The following is a 19,125-nucleotide window of genomic DNA, read 5'->3' on the forward strand; positions in this document are numbered from 1 at the left end:
CTGCAAGGCCATACGTGCACCTACGTAGCTGCAAAATTTGTGGATGATGTGGCTGATGATGACGGTAGCAACGATAATTAATTATGTCTGAGCGCTTTGTAATAAGTGGGCAGCTTTAAACCACCCACTCGTTACGCTATTACGTTACGCAAAATCGCACACCTTGTGCGATCCAAGGCATCCCTTACTGAATCCAGAATGCCTTGAGCTCGGGCCCTCGTGACCAGCCTTACCTGATCGTCGAGGTTGGAGCTGGCCAAGGCTCTCTCTCAAAGCTCGTCAGGGCGGTAAGGGTTGAGGATGCCTGTGTTCAATTCCGGCTCAAACCACGATTTTTACTCTTTTCATACATCGGGATTTTTCACCCCCGGACGCCGACGCCGCATTTTCTGCGATACGCGTTCCTTACCGCTGTCGCGTTAAAGCACTAAACACATTAGGCGTTAGGATGAACAAGAATTTCGCATAGAAGAGGAGGTGGGAGAAAAAACAGGGAGGTCAAAAGACGCGCATCCGGTTCGCAATCCCCTACACTGGGGTAAAATGATTATGGGAGATTCCTAGTAATATTCTTTTCTTTAAACTAAACGAAAAATGTGAGCCTTTTCTACTGTAGATGACGCCATATATGCTGAGCGCTCTGAGCTTCTCTGTTATTTATCCAGACACTACCATCGTCTTCGTGGAGTCAGCTCTTCGCAACATGCTCCAGAATTCCCTGTTCATGCGGCTGGTACGCGCTGGCCCTTCAGAGGGCCGAAGCATCCCACGCCCGCACACGCTATCGACACAAATAAAACCTGAGAATAATTTTTCCTGAAAACAAGCCACCAGAGAAAAGCTTCGCTGCAGCAAACTAATAAAACTGCATAGTTAGGCACAATGCAAGCTGATAACAACCGTCAATGGCACTGAAGTGAGCACACACAGCAAGGGCCATTTTGGCCCATTATATCTCGTGAACAAAGCACATGAGGACATATGATATTAAAACAGTGTTTTGGCTGACATAAGCGCCCTTAGTTAAACATTTTTTGTCAAAATTGAGACCGGAGTTTTTTTATTATTTTATTTTCTGAAAATACGCTTTTTTGAAAAAAACTTGCTTCTTTAACTATATTTTGCTTCTTTTACGCTGCCTGTAGGAAAACGACCTTTCGCAGAAATGTTGCAAAGAATTTTTCCTATATTTGACGTTTTGAAAATTTTCTGTGAAATAGGAAACGCGCCAAGGTACATCAAAGTTACAAACTTTTTTTATTTGGGCCGAGTATGCCATTTTTTCACATCTTTTTTTCCCCTTTTGAGGACACCATAAAGAAAGCATTGCTATAATTCACAGTAATGCATATTAAAGCCAGCAGAAAATATTCTTGACACAGCGTTTATAGTTCGGGTTGAATTCGGCCGTGAAATCCGAAAATATTGCTGTGAGCAAAAACGGGACGCCGGCGCCGCCACCTTCAACTATTTTTTTGGCGCGCTGGGAGCGTTTTAAGTGCGGAGCACTTTAGGGGTCCCGGGCTGCCGCATGCTGTCGTATGCTGTCGTCGTCTCATATAGCTCGGCATGAGGCCGACAAAACCACGCATAGCATAGCCAGCCATCTGTATAGCATATTGAGCGCGCGCTCGCGCAAGGAGAAGTCTTCTTCCTCTTGTTCTTCGAGCGCCTTGATAATGATATCAATGCGGAACACTTTAGGGGCCCGGGCTGTCGTATGCTGTAGTCGCTTGGCGTAACGCACGCAAAACCACGTATAAAAATAGACAAAAAGAGGAAGCAAGTCAGCAATAGAAAGAGAGAGAAAGAAAGGGAAAAAATAGGAAAAAAAATAGAAATAAAGAGAGCAAAAAGACAGAAAAAAACTGGAAAAGAAAGGAGGAAAGAAAGAGAAAACTGAAGAGAAGACGAAGAAGGCTGCCCAGCTCCGCACTTTCTGCAGGCTTGGCACCACCATTGCAAAGCTGCCTCTTTTTTTTTTTGTAAATAAACGTTTCGGTTCTGTGTACTTTGCGTGTGCCCACATAACAGCATGACAGCAATGAGTCACCCGCACCGGTGTTTGCATGTGTCGCACTTGCTTCTGGTGTACAGTTTTTCTTTTTTTTTTTTCGCAAGAAAATCTTCACTTTCCCAAACTGTGCATGCGCAAATATGAAAATAAGCAATCGCAGAAAAAAAGAAAAGTATAAGGTGTGCCGACACAAGAGAAGACGAACAGACAACACCTTCTGTAGTCCTAAGTAATCGCGTCGGGTGACACGTGCAACCCCGCAGATCGCGATGCAAATAAGGAACTCGTCGTACTCTCGTGACACTGCACCGGAGGCAGTGTGAAACGTGATTGCAACGCGGCAAGCTTCTGTCGCTATGTTTTCGCACATTAATGTAGGCGAGTTGAAAGATGTGAAGCAATGAACGCGGGTATCAGACACACTCGGAATGCAAATTTCTCTTCCATCTGCATTCGCCACGAGTGCAGTAGACGGATTCACCTTATTATTTATCCCCTAGAATTGAAACGCTTATGGGCTCAAAACAACATTCGGCGAGCCGGTTTTGTCTGGGTAGTTTCGGCGAGCCGGTTCTGCCTTGGTGGTAGCACGTGCGAGATATACGTGCAGATCATAATTTTGCGCATATCTGTGCACGTACCCGTCATGCCGCGCACCGGGCTTTCACAGACGCAGTTCGCGTGCAAGTTTCCTATTCGTTTGCTCTTTGCAATGAAAGATGGCTAATGAATAAAGTCTGAAGTGAGCTTTTCTTGAAATTCAGCCATTCAGTACGCCTTATTGGCACTTAATCGAAGGAAGGAAAAGAACATGTCGCAGTAGTACGACAAAAACGACAATGCGGAAGTATGGCTGAAGCAAGTTAACTGCTAGACAGCAAGGTATATTCGATTCTATAATGTTTGTGCCCTGTTGTCATCTGCATTCTCGCTTTACGCAGCAAATGTGGGGATGTCGCTGGCGTTTCTCGTAGCAGTGGCGTCACAACTTCGCTAGAGACAAATGCAGCATTTGGCTACTTGGTTTAAAAAGTGCAGTTCTCTGCGCGTTCGTACTGCATATAGTGGCGCCCACAGCCATTGAAGCGACAGTCAGTCAGCAGTGCGACAGGCGCACCGGAGGTAGGAGCGTCGAGCGGGCGACATGGGCTGACAGCGCGTTTGACGGCGGAAAAGGCTTCATCGGCTGTGGAAACCACACATGTGGCTGCCACTAAACCCTGGTTACGTCAAGAATTAAGCAACAAAGGACAGTTTGTACTTGTGACAGGTCTAAACGGCAGTTATCGGCATGTCACGTGCACCCCCCTCCTATATTCAACGCACGCATACATCATGCAGTCATCGTTTTCTCCCACACTGGTAAGGCCAGACCTTGCTCGCTCGGCGACGCTTGTGGTGACACGTTTCCCGCAATGCCCTTGTTGCGCAATTCAAAACACTACCAGCAGAGAAACGTGCGCATTCCTGGGACCATGAGAAGGGGACTGGAATATGGATCAGTGTATCAAGGCCCACTTATCGGCACACTTTTATCCGCCGTAAACGATGACCCCTTATCGCGTACACAGCGGTCGTCACAAGGACAAGTTAGATAACAGCGATGCAACCGCCACCTCAAATGCATAACGGACACCTGGCATCAGCTGTCTTCGCATCGGAAAAAAAAAGTGAAAGTGCTTGCTGCACACAGTTAGGTGTGCGGTAAATGCCAGGGCCGCTGGGTCCAAATTCAGCAAACGCATGCGCAAATAAATTTTCTATCTGAATTGAAGTCAAAACCAGTAACAATGTGCCGCATTTTGTAGACACCTCGTGCGAGCAACCTTCCTATAATTTGGCGTCGTTTTCCGCGAAGATATAATAATCAGGTGTCGATAAGCACTTCACGAAGAATTATATCTGATAACGAAATCATTTGAAATGGCCTTGATGACCTTTACGGCACCGCTTCAGCGTTTTTTTTTTCTTCTATCACTTTCGCTATCATAAATTAGGAATTTCACAACTCGAATGTGATCATCGACGTTGGTAATGTACCTCTGGGGCCGATCTCCTAACCTTCGTCCTTCTGCAAAGAAAAGCAAAAATAACAAGCCCTAATACCGTGTAAACTGCTGTAAATATCGCACCTGTATTATTTCTTAATATCCTGATTGAAACTGGGGTCGAGCTGCTTGCGGGTTTGCACGTTGTTGTTGTTGTTGTTGTTTTTTATAATGAGATTTTTTTTTATTGCCTCTGTTTTGTTGCTTAGTGATCCCAGATAGTGTACAAGTCTTCTAATTCTTGGTTGTAGACATGCTTACTGACTTATATTTTCGCTCATATGCTTCTTAATTTTTTTGATTATTTATCATGGCTTTCTGATGTTGCCGTTACGATAGTTTATCGCCTTATTATTTACGTTTGTATAAATATTGTGCCGCATTGTGTATTTATTGGTTGTGGGGTAGAATATAGAGTTTCGAGGGAGCCAGAACGATTACCGTAATGCATAACGTTTTGAACGATACCCGTAAAATTAAACGGGGTTGCTGCGTTGGGCGTGGATGCAGTAACATTGAAGAGGACCGTAGTCGAATAAAACAGAGCTAGGGACGAGCATAAGACGAGCATACGCGTCGCACGGCTGCGAGCATCGCAGGCGCTGTTCAAATTTAAAGGTTCAGACGCACGATGACAAGTTTAGACGAGACCTATTATAAACTGGCAAGCGGGTACTCGAAGGCAGATTTTCGCGTATACAACAACGTGAATCGGGCTCATCCTTAACATGCGTGCTAAGAGAATACCTGTGTGGATAAACACGCGGTCAAAGTGACTTGGCAAAGGTGAGAAAGGAAACTCATCAAAAAAAAAAAAACAGAACTGCTCATGACAGAAAAGAGACGCAGATGATGGAAAAAGACTGCGATTACGATGTCATGTCATAGAACTTATATGCACGGGCGTTATAATATATGGTCTTCAAATTGCCATTGCCAAGGGCGCGCGCACCGGCGCCTGCTCCGACTGCAGCCTAAAGTGACAGCGCAGCCGAGAACTTGGATTACGCAAGCTTTGCTTTTCAAGGTCAAGGATGATACACGGCTTAGTGCGCGGGAACCGTGACACGACCTGACTGCGCATATTTCCTGCTAAATTACTTTCGCCGCCTCGCCCGTTTTCTCCAGTGTCAAGACGTAAACAAAGGTTACGGAAAAACTGACGTCGCCGACGTAAGCATAGCGCTAACGACTTGTCACCGACCGCTAGTCGCGCACGTGCACCATGATACGCGCTGGGTCAGAGCACGGACTCAGTGACGACCGAGCCGCCACAGGAGCGTCTTGAAAGCCAGCGCAAGCATTCTTCGCGTCTACGAACAAACAAGCGAAAGACTTCCTTCAGAAAATCCCACAAGCGCCAGGCTCATGCCCTTTCAAAGCCGACTAAGTCTTACGAGTTCCTGCATACAGTGCAAGAAGGTACGCGGCTCACAATGCGCATGCATTAACATTCTCATAAGCCCGTGTGACTTGCGTTCTTTCTTTTCCTAGAAAAAAAATATTCTTCGGGTAAGATCGTTTTGCGTCTAATGAGCGAGACTGTTGGGCAACCGCTTTCGTAATGACACTACGATATATGTTTGTTTTGTATGCGTAGTAAAGCAAGAAAAATAAAAACTTGGAAATCGCTTACGCTTTGCCTTCAAGAGCGTAGTCTGGCCCCGTTCGTATCGCCTTCTCATTCGCTTGACACGCTTCGCTTCTCCATGGACACCTCACCTCAACCAAGGAACGTCTGTGCGCGTAATATTGGCCGTTTTAAACTCTCCTATAGAAGGCCGACTGCAAGTACGGGTTGCGAAGTGCCCACTACGCCATAGTTCATCATTTTGCGAAGTGTCGTAAGGCAATACGCGCACGTACGCAGCTGCACACTTTGTTGATGCTGTGACTGATGGCCAGTTATGCCTGAGCGCTTTGTAATGGGTGGGCTTTCAAACCACCCACTCTCAAGTTATTTTTTTTAACAGCGAAGCTGTTTAGCAAATCGTTCCTTGTCCGGTGAACCAAGAAACTATCATCATCATAAACGGGTATGTGCCACTGAAATCGGGTACATCCACTACTCACCACTGGCCCACTAAAAATGAAGAAGGCAACAGTGAACCCAACAAATGGCTACGAAGCGACGACGGCGAGACGAAGACCCCGAATACGTACAACGTGAGAACACTAGGGAATGGGAAAGGCAACGGCGACTGCGAGAAGACCCCAAAGCGATGGAAGGCATACGCCAACGACGACGCGCCCGTAGATCTATGAGAGGTGCGAACGCTTGGTTTCAGCGCGAGGTTCTGTCTCTGGAGTTTGGACATCCGTGTCGTTTCTGTGACTGTCTGTGGTTTAACTCGAACCTCTCTGCGCTTAGAATCGAAGTAGAAACAACCTAGCATCACCTAGCTAAAGCCTAGCAACGACCTATAGAAGCAACCTAGAAACAACCTGCATCACCTTGCTGATGCCTAGAAACAACCTAGAAGCGACCCCAGATTAGTCTTCAAAATCTTCACAGTTGTCCAGTTTCGCTGTTTCAAGCCTTGCGCGGCTTAGTGCAAGCTTTGTTTCTTTTAGAAACGCTCTCAAGCACTGACGTGGCTCTTTAATAGAACACCTGATTGCCACGAGGAATGCCTCGGTTCGATTCCGGCTCGAGCCCTATACATTTAGTATTTGCATCTATCGGGATTTTTCGCTCAAGGACAACGCCGTCGGCACCGGAATTTCTGCGACGCGGGCTCTTTAACGTTACCGCGTTAAAAGAGCATCGCGGGATCAAAGATGTCACGTGAGATGCGTGTACTGAAGTTTCCCGTGCAAATTTCTCCACGTAAGGATTACTTGCCCGTCGCTGTTCAATGCAGCCAGTGCCCGCAGGTGCACTCACACTGCAGGTGAAGGCCATCTCCCATTCGAGAAGGGCACTCATTCGGGCTGGTTGGTTCATGACTTGTCCTTGATTTGGGCTGTTTCTTTGCACTCACGATTCGATATGTGTACTTTCTTTCGTCATGTCCGTTAGTGCTATTTCTTGCTCAAATCCCACCTGAGCGACGTCAGTAAACCCCGACTGCTGAAGAAATGCGCTCGAAATAGTCCGGTCTGGATCAAAAAAGTGTGGAGCTGTGCCTGTCATTTATATCCCCAGATTCACGGCGCAATTAAACGTGCGAAAGGAGAAGTAGTCACAGATGTTTCAATCAGGCCCGGCTCAGCACGGCCTTGAATGAGTCACCCCGCCACCTGCCTTCTTTTCGCTCCCGCAATCCGAGCCCACGCAGCTTTGCCTTGTAACAAAAGCCCCCTCACTACCACAACGTAAATTCTATGGGGAAGCATAAAATTGCATTCACGACTGCGATACCGTTCATTTAAATTCAGTACTTTGACTGTTATAAGTTGCTGCGTCGATTGGTGCGATTAGTATAACGATGCCGCAGCGAGCTGTTTATACGGTTTATTCCCTCACAGGAAGCAATTGAATCACAAAGTAGTATTTAATTTGTGATTATGAAGGGTAATGGATCAAGGAGCTCATTTCTTTGTTAGACACAACCTAACCAAATCAACAGACAATGAAGCCAAACGACGTTAGCCATAGGAGACATTATTTGTAAACTGTAGTGTAATAATTACGACATAACTGGAAGGGAATTAGAGTGGACGAAAAAAGCAACTTTGCCGCCGGTGGGGACCGAACCTACGACCTTCGGATAACGCGTCCGATGCTCTACAAGTTGAGCTACGGCGGCGGTCGATCTCCCGTCCACTTTTTTGGGCATTTATGAAGCACTTGGTCAACGCCGGTCTCCCCAACTCAGGTGGTGTGTTAATGCAGAAAGCCGCAGGCTAGTTGCGTAGGCTTCATGGGTGTGGCATGGCCTCAATCAATGTGCACCAGATGTCGCTGATTCGGAGCTTGAAGACAAGTGGCGTCTTTGTGGATCGCTTGCTTCATTTGCAACACATGCGGGAGAGAGAGCGCGAAAGCTGTCATTTTGGGCTACGTTAAAAACGCTTTATAATTGTCGTTGGCTAATTTCAACGCCTTAAATGACTTTGCTCTCCTTGATTAAGTCAGATAATAGCTACGTCATTCGCATCGCAATCTGCAGTGAGCTACTATACAGATTTAGGGAAACACAGTTTCAATGAGGAGCCCTGATCTATGGATTTAAGGAAATTGAAGCTGCGTAACAACGCAGGCTCGAGAGGCTTCCGCCTTTGTCCTCATTGCAGCCCCCCCCCCCCCCAAACTGGCAGTATGTAGCGCTGCAGTAAAGCTTCGTCACTATGGCTGTTCTTACCCATAACACCAGATTAGTCAATATCGAAGGGGCCCGGCTGCACGTGACCTTTGACACCCACTGCTCTCGTCGAATCGGCCATTTCATATATAATAGAAACCGAGGTCGAAATTGTCGGGCCGATTTGTGTTACGATGCGGACTTAGCGATGAACTGTACGCTCTGTTGCCAGAAGCACAACTTCCTTAACCCGGAAGTTGACCGAGACAGGCTCACGCGGTGTCGACTTTAACGCTCGTGGTCAAACGTTGCCGTCTTGCGTGCCGCGCACCTCCGAAGCCGCGTACATGTTGGCACGCTTCGGTGATTTCTAGTTGCGCCTACTTAACGCGACTCCCTCCAACGCGCGTGTACAATTCTCTCGAGCTTCATTTGCATAACTAGTTTGCCTGAGAGTTATATGTGCGGAATGTTCAGGGCATTCTTGATTGTGTAAGGCGAAAGCCATAGATGCCTTATCAAACACGAAAACTAACCGTCGGCGTCCCGCGGCATCGGGGACAACACGAGTGGGGCGAAAAAATTATGACGTGATGACGTCACCATATGACATCATCATGACGTCACGTGACGTAACGTCATATGATGAGATGACGTTATCACATGGCATCGTAGCTTGATCAAAGGTGGGCCGATCACGGAGGCATTGCAAAACCAGATGAGGTGCCTCCGATCCTGGAGGCAGTGCAAAACCACGTTAGGTGCAGAAAGCTTTTCGGAGGGTGGCGGGGAACTCTCAGGTGAGAACTCTTAGGTAAATGCATGAGAGACCCTGTGAGTTTTTAAATAACAGTTACCGCAGCAGCGAAAACAAGGCTCAGGTGAATTCTACCCCCTAATGGAAGCCACTACAATGATTCGGTTGGGCGAGGCATAGAGCTTACTACGATATTTACTAGAGGGAACTGTGGCCCTGCGATCGTTCAGCCACCATGGGAATGTTGGATAGCACATGGATTTGACTACTCTTCGTGCTTGCGGTGTCGAACGCACTTGTTGCTTTGTTTATTGTTGTGCTGTGGCTTTTGTTTCGAATAAAATAATGGCTCTTTGTGAACCTCGTGACCTGATTTAAATTGGTGAGTCTAAAATGGTAACGTTAGTGGAGTGGGACTGATGAACTTCGTCTTGCGACAAAGCGGCTGCAGAACGAAGCATGGGAAAATCTATGTACTACCCATCATTCCCATGCTGGCTGAAGTGTCATGCGTTGCAGCTCCCATAGACACCAGCGCCAGATTTCCCTCTAGAGTACTATTATAAAATTATGGAGCTAGGGATACCACGCAGAACGAATCGGCGAGATTTTCAAAACGTGCAATTACTTTGCAAATTCAATATTTACTGATGCATCTGATTACTGTCATGAATTCCTAACACACTCGCCGCTGTAGCTTATGAGGTATGGTGTTCCACTGCTAAGCTCGAGGGCGCGGGTTCGATTCCCGGCCACGGCGGCCGCATTTCGATGGGGCTGAAATGCAGGAACACCCGTGTGCCTAGATTTAGGTTCACGTTAAGGAACCCCAGGTGGTCAAAATTAATCCGAAGCCCCTCACTACGGCGTGCCTCATGATGATATCGTGGTTTTGGCACGTATGACCCCAACAGTTATTACAATTCTTCGCACAATGACATGCGCATCCGATTTTCGGAACCGCGTAACGCACGCTTTACATTGCTTCGCTAAGCCTCAGGCTGCTTTGAGCGCACAGTAATTGTTCAGTTGCATATTACATTTACGTGATTTAGGGCATACATTTTGTACATCGGTCACCATTGTACAGTTGCAATTAAAATATATGCGATCGAAACCGCTTCGCTAGAGAATTCCTGCCCCGCCACGGTGGTCTCGTGGTTATGGCACTCGACTGCTGACCCGAAGGTCGCGGGATCCAATCCCGGGCCGGTGGCTGCATTTTCAATGGAGGCGAAAATATTTGAGGCCCGTGTGCTTAGATTTAGGTGCACGTTAAAGAACCCCAGGTGGTCGAAATTTCCGAAGCCCTCCATTACGGCGTCCCTCATAATCATATCGTGGTTTTGGGACTTAAACCTCAGATATTATTAGAGAATTCCTGGCATTTTGTGCGATATGATCGCACAAAATACGGCTGCTCTTGAAGCTCGCCCGAGAAGCTTCTTGTAAAGCCAGCTTAGTGTCTCCCGAGCTCGCTGGGAGGCACGGTATTTCTGCTGAAGGCTTATAGATGCGCGACTTCAGTTCCATTAGCAAGCAGTTACAAAAGACAATAGGTGAAACTTCGTTTCTAGCTATAACGTCACATTACGACTTGCCGCCTGAATCGTCACTTATACGCACAGCTTTTCGTTCCCGGTTCTCTTATTTGTGAACAGCATGGTTTTTCCACTGAAGAGCATCACTCGACGTGTTTACCGAACGTTTCGCAAAGAGCTGTTGTTGCAGCGCATCTACCCGGCGGCACTATCGCGAGGAAGTGCGCCAGTTGGCTATCTGTTAAAGTCCGCGAGGTTAATTTTACCTCGCGCGCGTGACATCACGCGGGCAGGTGGCCGCGAGGGACAGCTTTATTTGGTGCTAGAATGCGCAGCCTCACTTTCCTGGTTGTCAATTATTTGCGAATGCTCGGTAGCAAAAGCGGGTATCGTGTGCTTGCAAGAAATCGTCTTGGAAAGCCGGGAAGGGAGGGAACGGCTTCGACAGCAATCAGCGCGGCCAGCAGCGCGGATGCGTGATCGAAAAGATGACGCACTGGGCGAGAAAATGAGGGGTGAAATACCGGGAGGAGGGAATATCGTCGGCGGGATGAGGGCGGTGAGCGATGGGCCCGCGCCTCCCCGTAGCTTGGTCAAGGTTTCCCAAGTTCTTGTACTTTCGGCTCCCTCTCCGCCGGTTTCCACAAGGAAGTCGGGCGTGCCGCCGAATCACGCGTATAGCCGGAGCCTTTCCATCGGGCGACCACCGAACGGCGGGGGCAACACAATGGGGGAATGGCACTCACGCAGGCTTCCAGTCAGCAGTCTGTTTGTACGCGGAATTGCCCGAAGGTCTTCGTAACGCGGGAGTAGGTGAGAGCCGTATTAGACTCAATGCCACGGCTTGCCAGACCCTCCTCTCCACTCAGTGCAACGCGCGCGCATCAAGTAGCTGTCGCAGGATGAGGAGGAAAACGGGATTACGGCGAGAGAGGAAAGGGTCTCTCGCCCCATTCGTTATTCGTTTTCGCTCTCTCAGAAGACAGTAAATAAAGGCGGGTGTTCCGAACACTCGCGCGTCTCGGCGACACACATTTACTGGCCCTACCGTGTACTCTACTACTCTTCAGCACTTGAGGAGCAATGTCTTCGAGCATGGAGGCTGTCGTGACCGACACTTTCTTGCCGCGCGACCCGCGGACGATGGGCTGGCCGCTGGTCGGCAGCAAGCAGTTTTTGATCACCCTACTTCTCGGCTACGTCTATTTGGTCAAGATAGGCGGCCCCCGCTTCATGAAGGGCCGCAAGGCTTACGACAACCTGAAGCCAGTGATCATGATTTACAACCTGTCCATGGTGCTCCTCAACGCGTACTTCGTGTACAACTTCCTGAAGCGCTCGTACTTCGGCGGCGGCTACAGCATCATTTGCCAGGGCATCGACTACCAGGCCCGCGACCAAACTACCATGGAGTTCCTGGAGCTGTGCTACTGGTACTTGTGGGTGCGCATCGCAGATTTTCTCGACACCATCTTTTTTGTGCTGCGCAAAAAGGACTCGCACGTGTCGTTCCTGCACGTGGTGCACCACGTTCTCGTCGTGTTCAACGGCTGGTTCGGGCTCGCGTACGGGCCTGACGGACAGGTAGCCCTCGGTCTGACGCTCAACAGCTTCGTGCACGTGGTGATGTACTCCTACTACTTCCTGTCGCTCTTGGGTCCCTCGGTCAGGCCCTTCCTGTGGTGGAAGCGCTACCTGACCCAGTTCCAGCTGGTGCAGTTCATCATCATGTTCATCCACTGCACCATCCCCGCCTTCAAGGACTGCGGCTACCCAATGTCCCACATGATGGTCACCATTCCTCAAGCCTTGTTCTTTTTCGGCATGTTCATCCGCTTCTACGTGCAGGCGTACAACAAGCAGCCCGCCAAGCTCGCTGCTGAGCACAAGAGCCAGTAGGTTGGCGATGACCAGGCGAGTACGGACTGCTTCGTCGCTGCACGTTTCCCTCACAGGCGGCAACTCTTCAAACGGGCCGCTTGCAGACTTGCCGCCGAAAAAGATCTCTGTCGCACTGGCCGTTACAGTGACTGAAAACATTTCCGCTTGCGGATGGCGCACGTATGCCCGACGCCAAATGTGTTGCAAGTCGAAGCAGCGAGAGGACACTTTAATTCATTTGTGCCGCGTATTGCTGTGCCGCGAAGCGCACCACTGCGTCACTGAAACTTATCGTTCTTTACTTTGTCCCCAAGAGTGCCTTGCGACAGCCGGACGAAGAAAGAGACTGTGAAGTGCTTCTGTATAGGAATGTATTGTACCGCTGCTTGAAGCGCGAAGCGTCATGGTTTACTTTTATGTTGTCTGACAAAAGCAATCTAATGCAAATGTAGCACTTTGTGGCAAACGCATCTCATGTAAATAAACTCTCATTCCGCCCCTATTGGGCTTTTTAATTTGGTGTGTCAACGCGTCTCATTTTCGTTTGGGCTACCGCGATATTTTTCCGCTCCTACTGCGCGTGCGCATGGTACAATCTCCTCTGGGTGTAATTATCGTCATGTACACGTGGTAAATAATTATGACACGGACTTGTAGAAACGAATAGTTATATGGGTTATCACTTTCTTTTCTTTTTTTTACGGTAGAAATATTTGGCGGTGGTTTTCAGGTCTGATTTCGAACTTTTCGACGAATTGTCGTTCCAATGTGTTACGGCATAAACCTTGGCGTGTGTCGTAACATGCTTATCCCAGTCTCCTCTTTCTTCGTAACGGGATTGTCATTTCGCTGCAACAGCTCGATGCTCGGAATCATTTAAACTCGTGCGAATGAAAACCGTGAGTTGCCTTAGATAGCTGAAATGCGTATTTTACCTTCGAATTAATGCGCGACCTTTTATCGGAGAGTCGAAGCACGGCTGCCGCCCATACACTTCTCGTAGTTCCCGTGATGAGGTATATAGCCACGAAATTCCGAATCGCGTTGCATGGTGGGGAAAACGAATCATTGTTGCGGCCCGTCGTGTGCTAATTAGCCATACAAATGAGTATGCATGGAAGGGAGGATAAAACCCAAGTGGGAGCAGTGCTGAGGAGATACCGCTCGCCCTAATTATTGCCTGCAGCAAAAGCCGCATTCTAATTATCTCTGCCATCTTTCTCAGTTTTACCTTTAGCACAGCGTGGACTGCTGGCATCATGGTGCTGGCAGTGCAAGCGCGCTTCTAGCATGACTACAGATCAAATGAGGAAAAGCTCTCCTGTTCGAAATGTTTTGCAACAGTGCCACACCTGACGTTGCTGCGCCGTATTTATCCGTTATACTTATGCTACGCTGCAATTAGGCCTATTAAGTTTGAGTACTCTGAATTCAGGTTTGTCGAAATTTCGCGGCTAAACGAAATAACTCGGTATGAACCGCAGCTCTTAGAAACCACGTTCGCTCCTCGTGTAATATCCCTAAAATATTTGAAATATCTGGAACATTTGCTTGCTTCAACTGTAAGCCGAAGGAACTGTTTTCTGTAGTCTATGTTCACTGTATCTCATGCAAGCGTGTGTAAGAGTGTCGTTCGCGACGCTGCCACGAGTTGCGAAGGTTCTTCAGCATGAGTCTGTCCTTGCTGAGTTTTAAGAAGCATGTCCCGACAGCTTATGAGAAGCTGCAAACTATGCTCGTGGCGATATTGCGTCGACCGGCTACGAGTTTGTTAGTCCCCTCATACTTCACACGCCCGTCCTATACGTCAAATCGAAAACCTGAACGGCGCCCGAAAGAAACTTCTAGTGTTCGCCGGAGACGTCACGCGCGGGCGCTTTCTGCAAGGCAAAGCGCCAAGTGCAGTTGCACGCTCTCTTGGAAAAGCCAATGCTGCGTGGATCGCGCGTATACTACATTGGAAGTCAGCCAGGATCATCTGGCAGCCACATCGCACTCGCAATCAGTGACGCGCGCCGGTTTTTCACGCAGGTACTCCACTTTTATTTTTTTTTAGCATATATGCCCCAGGGGTACATGATCGCGGGGTGGGCGACTTCGTAAGAGTCGGGTGGACGTATTCTTTCACGAAAAGATAGTGCTAGCATCCTCCCGTGCCGGCGGCAAGTGGTACTACCACGGGATGGAACGCGCAGACGCGGCTGGTCGTGTATTCGCTATCTATATATAAACATGCGCGCGCGTGCTTCCCGCAGGGCACCAGAAGTGAGCAATTTCTAGGGCTGTCCGGCGAAGCAATGGGTTCCGAGTAAACCTTATTATCAAAGCTTTAAGTTTACGCAGGAGACACCCCCCCTCGCAAACGCGTTGTCTGTATAGAAGGCGTGGACTTGTGCCGTATACAAAATTCACTGTTTCCATAGCAGCTCATGCGATGTGCCGCATGCACGGGAACCGTTCAGGTGGGCATATGTTATGGCCTGCCCGAAAGGCTGCAACGGCCCACGACTTGGTATACCTATGCTTACACTAACTAGACACGGTGACATTTACAAAAGTGCACATTTTCAAGCAGTTTTAGTTAACGGCCATCCTTTGTCTAAACATTGCCGACACAAGACCTGAAGACGTGCTGCAGCATGCATAACATGACGGCTAGCGTTGAGTAAAGCGTGCATTACCGCTTCAAATTTTAATAACATCGATACTACACTTCAGATCGAACGACGCATAAATAACCTGAATATTCATGTCCGCAGCGTTCTTGCTGACATTCAACGTGACTAACACCACCTAGCTGTAAATATCACTGCGCTTTGAACGTATAAAATCGTTCCAGCCCCGTATGGAACTCGGATTGAGAAAGCGATACGAAAATTGTTGAGACAATGGCATGTTTTCGAAGCTGTTTCCCTTATCACAACAAGCATGCTGTAATATCGCAACGCGGCAACTTTTCGGTCAGTATACTCGTATAGTGTACAGTACATCTACATTGAAAGGCAAGAGGCAACGCGATTATGTTTTCTTTGAGCGCGAATTATGATCAACTGATAATGAATGCACAACATTTCTCTGACTTTGCTAGCCTGTTTCAAGGAGAATCAACCTCTTGATCAACCCGCAGCCTTTCAAAACACCAGCGGACACGACAGACGAATGTGGGGATTAACCAACGGTACCTACTTACCACTGGTACCATTGCGCGACGTTACCACTAATGTTCGGTGCTGCTGCACAATGGTAAAACCGGTACTGATACTGTGCAGTGCCGCCATGCGCAATAAAGCACACAGCGGCGCATTGGTACGAATGCAACCGGGAGCACAGGTACCATGCAGATCCCCTTCCCTCTGGTACTACTACACGGCACCACCATTATGTCGTATTATTGAACGGTGATTACTTCGACGTCACGTATACGAAAGAAATTTCGCGCGTTGGGACGGGTCCGCTGCGGTAAAGTTTCTCTGAATTTGAGAGCCTGCGCCTTCGATATCGGTTCCTTCGCCCGCTTTCACGAGGGAATAATGCAGGAATGCTCCACCGGTACTGCTTTAACACCGGTAAAACTGCATGAAGGTGCTGCTAATACGCACCGCGGTACCGCGCTGTGGTACCGACGTCGAGCAGTGGTACTCCATAGCTCTAACACTGATACCAATATCTCAGGGAGCACTGATACAGCAGGTTTATTATTCGGGGTAGGCGCACATTTTGATGTTGCACTATCTCCGTGGTCGACCCACGGAAGAGGTTCTATATATAAACATAACCAATATAGAGAATCAGGGGAAACTCGCTGGCACTGCGAGTTTCCCGCGCTCCAGGGTATACACAGGGTGTCCCAGCTATCACGCAGCACGGCTTAAAAAAAGAGGAACGGCGTTACGCGAAGCAAACCTCCTACTGCATATTAACGCGATAGCGTTAAGGAGCTCGTATCGCAGAAATTCCGCCGTCGGCGTCGGCACCGTTGGTTGTGAGCGAAAAATCATCATCTTGCCCGTGACCGAAAAATCGAAAAAGCTGCAAATAAAATAAGTAATACAAACGTTGTGTCCGAGTAATAATCGAACCCAGGCCGCCCGCGTGGCAAGCAGGTGTTCTACCACACAGCCACGCCTCTGCTCGGAGCTGCACTGAAAGTAACTTTCATGCTTCCCAAAAATACGCGTCCTGTACACAGGTGTCACAGTACGAGATGTAATATCGCAGTAATATTGCGTGGTACAAGCGTGCATTGCCATCGGGCGTCACACCATGTCATTATCCTAACGACTTGGTGGTTTAAAGACAGCCATTACAAAAGGCACACACATTACTGTGCGTACTCCCTTAAGGCAACGTAGTGGGTGCATCGCAACTTCGAAAAAGTTTCTGGTTTAAAGCATGCTACCCATTACATAAGGCACACACCTTAGTCCGCGCATTCTGTTAAACACTCGTAGTGTTCGAAGTGCGCACTAGGGGCAGAATATCGCTATCGCGTTCAACTCTTAAAGGCGAAGCTTAAGCGGCCCCCAATTTTTTTGTACCCAGTACACTGGAGTAGCCACTGCTATTTTTTAGTTAATGAGGTTTAATTAATTAGTCATAATTATATTTGTAACTCGGCAAGTGCTCACCTAATTGTCAAAATGTCAATGAGGCGTATGTAGGCATGTTCAAATGGCATCTAACTGCGCTACTTTCAACAACGTACTAACTGCGCGCTCATTTTTTTCCGCTTGATCAAGAAAGCCCGCGAAATATGAAAAGTGACACGGGACTAGACTGTTGCGCGCGTCGGGAACCAGCGCCCTCAAACAGGCCCCCTATGAGGTAGACAGTATCAAGGAAAAAATGCAGAAAGAAAAAAAACGCATCGCCCTATCTGCCACCCCCCGGCCTAAGAAACGTACCGCTAGGTTTGACAGAGTCAGGCCGTAATCAGAACACCTGCCGCGCGTTATCAATGAGGACAGTCGGCCGTCAAATATGGATGATTGCGGCATACTATCGAACGGAATGAATCCCAGCGAAATTGCACGCATATATTTGGCGTCCGACCTGTACCCTCCCAAAATGCGGAACGCTGTCTCTCGCAACGGGAAATAGGCAAAGCGGTTGTTTGCAGTAAGCTTATTTGAGAGCGCTGGTTTCCTTTGGGGGTCGGAGCATAGTCACGTGTTATTTTTCATATTTCGTGGGTTTTCTTAATCAGCTGGAAAAAATGAGCACGTAGTTAGTACGTTGTTAAAAATTGCGCAGTTAGATGTCCTTTGAACATGCCTATACATACGCCTTATTGACAATTTGAGATTTAGGTGAGTACTTGTCGAGTTACAAATATAGTTATGATTAATTAAATAAACCTCAATAACGAAAGAAATAGCAGTGGCTACTCCAGTGTACTAGGAGCAATATGCAGTACGTTTGCTTCGCGTAACACCATTCCTCTTTTTTTAAATCGTGCTGCGTGATAGCTGGGACACCCTGTATACATGCCGCTCTGTTGTGAACGTGCCTTGGTTTGCCCAGATGTACGTCAACAGAGGCAACTATTGCGATTGCTCGTGACCATCCAATGCAAACTCACATTACGGTGGAAGTCCTGAGAACGCATGCACGTCAGACATTTTGCAAGTGCTCCCTGTCATCACCTTTCAAAAAACACTGCCTTCAGACAGGCAACAAGCATTATTCTCTAAAACTATCGTCAAGTACAACGACAAACTTCCCTCGGGCTTAACCACTGCATCTAAACCACCGATGCCCCCTTGGTGTTTTATTCGACCCACAGAGCAACTCAGTGTACCAGGGATCCGGAAAAAATCTGAGCTGTCGTCACCTGTGCTGAAACAAATGTATTTGCTTCTTTTGCACAAGAGGTATGCGGACAGTGTACATATATATACAGATGGTTCCACAAACATCCAGTGTTCGTCCGGTGCGGTGGTTGTCCCAGCAAGAGCTATTACCATCAGCTTTAGGACTGACCACTCCACAACGTCCACAGCTGCGAAACTAGCTGCTCTGCGCGCTGCACTTTGTTTGGTCAATCGGGAACCACCTCAACAATGGTCTATCTTCACCGACTCAAAAGCAGCCCTACAGTCTGTGCTATCTGCTCTGCGTTGCGGGCCATACGAACAGCTCGTATTCGACATTCGATGTCTTCTCCGTACCTCTCATGAGAAAGGGCACCGCGTGACATTTCAGTGGCTGCCAAGTCACTGCGGCGTCTTAGGGAACGAACACGCCGATAATGCCGCTCTCGGGCAGCTCTTGAAAGCACACAGGAAGATACTACACCACTTTCAAGGTCTGACGCTGCCAGCAGTCTTCGAGGGCTCGCACAGGAGATCACGCTCGCTGTATGGTGCCCACCAAGCAGCCAAACCAACCGGATCAATCGTCTACGCCACCTGTCCTCTTTGATGCATCTCTGTATGCCAACTGGACTCCGCCGAAGAGAGGCCGCACTGCTTTATCGCTTATGGCTAGGGGCGGCATTTACGAAATCCTATTCCTTTCGCATTGGAATGGCGGACAAAGCTCTTTGCGATGCCTGTCGTTGCGAGGAGACGCTATATACACCACATCCTGTGCGACTGTCCGGTATATAATGTTCAGAGACAGTCACTGGCGT

The 19,125-nt window shown here is 48.3% G+C and overlaps 2 protein-coding genes across 3 annotated transcripts in view; one reads left to right on the forward strand and one right to left on the reverse strand.

The window, feature by feature from the left end:
* The window catches only part of LOC119407263 (uncharacterized), a 123,525-nt gene that overhangs the window by 48,403 nt on the left and 55,997 nt on the right, over window positions 1-19,125 (reverse strand). The window lies entirely within an intron of this gene.
* LOC119407254 (elongation of very long chain fatty acids protein AAEL008004) lies at window positions 11,610-13,004 on the forward strand. Its single transcript, XM_037674141.2, has one exon. The coding sequence runs from the start codon at window positions 11,694-11,696 to the stop codon at window positions 12,507-12,509; it is 816 nt and encodes a 271-aa protein (XP_037530069.1). The 5' UTR covers window positions 11,610-11,693; the 3' UTR covers window positions 12,510-13,004.

This window comes from Rhipicephalus sanguineus, chromosome 1 (genome assembly GCF_013339695.2).
Source record: "Rhipicephalus sanguineus isolate Rsan-2018 chromosome 1, BIME_Rsan_1.4, whole genome shotgun sequence".
In the NCBI taxonomy this organism is placed as follows: Eukaryota; Metazoa; Arthropoda; class Arachnida; order Ixodida; family Ixodidae; genus Rhipicephalus; species Rhipicephalus sanguineus.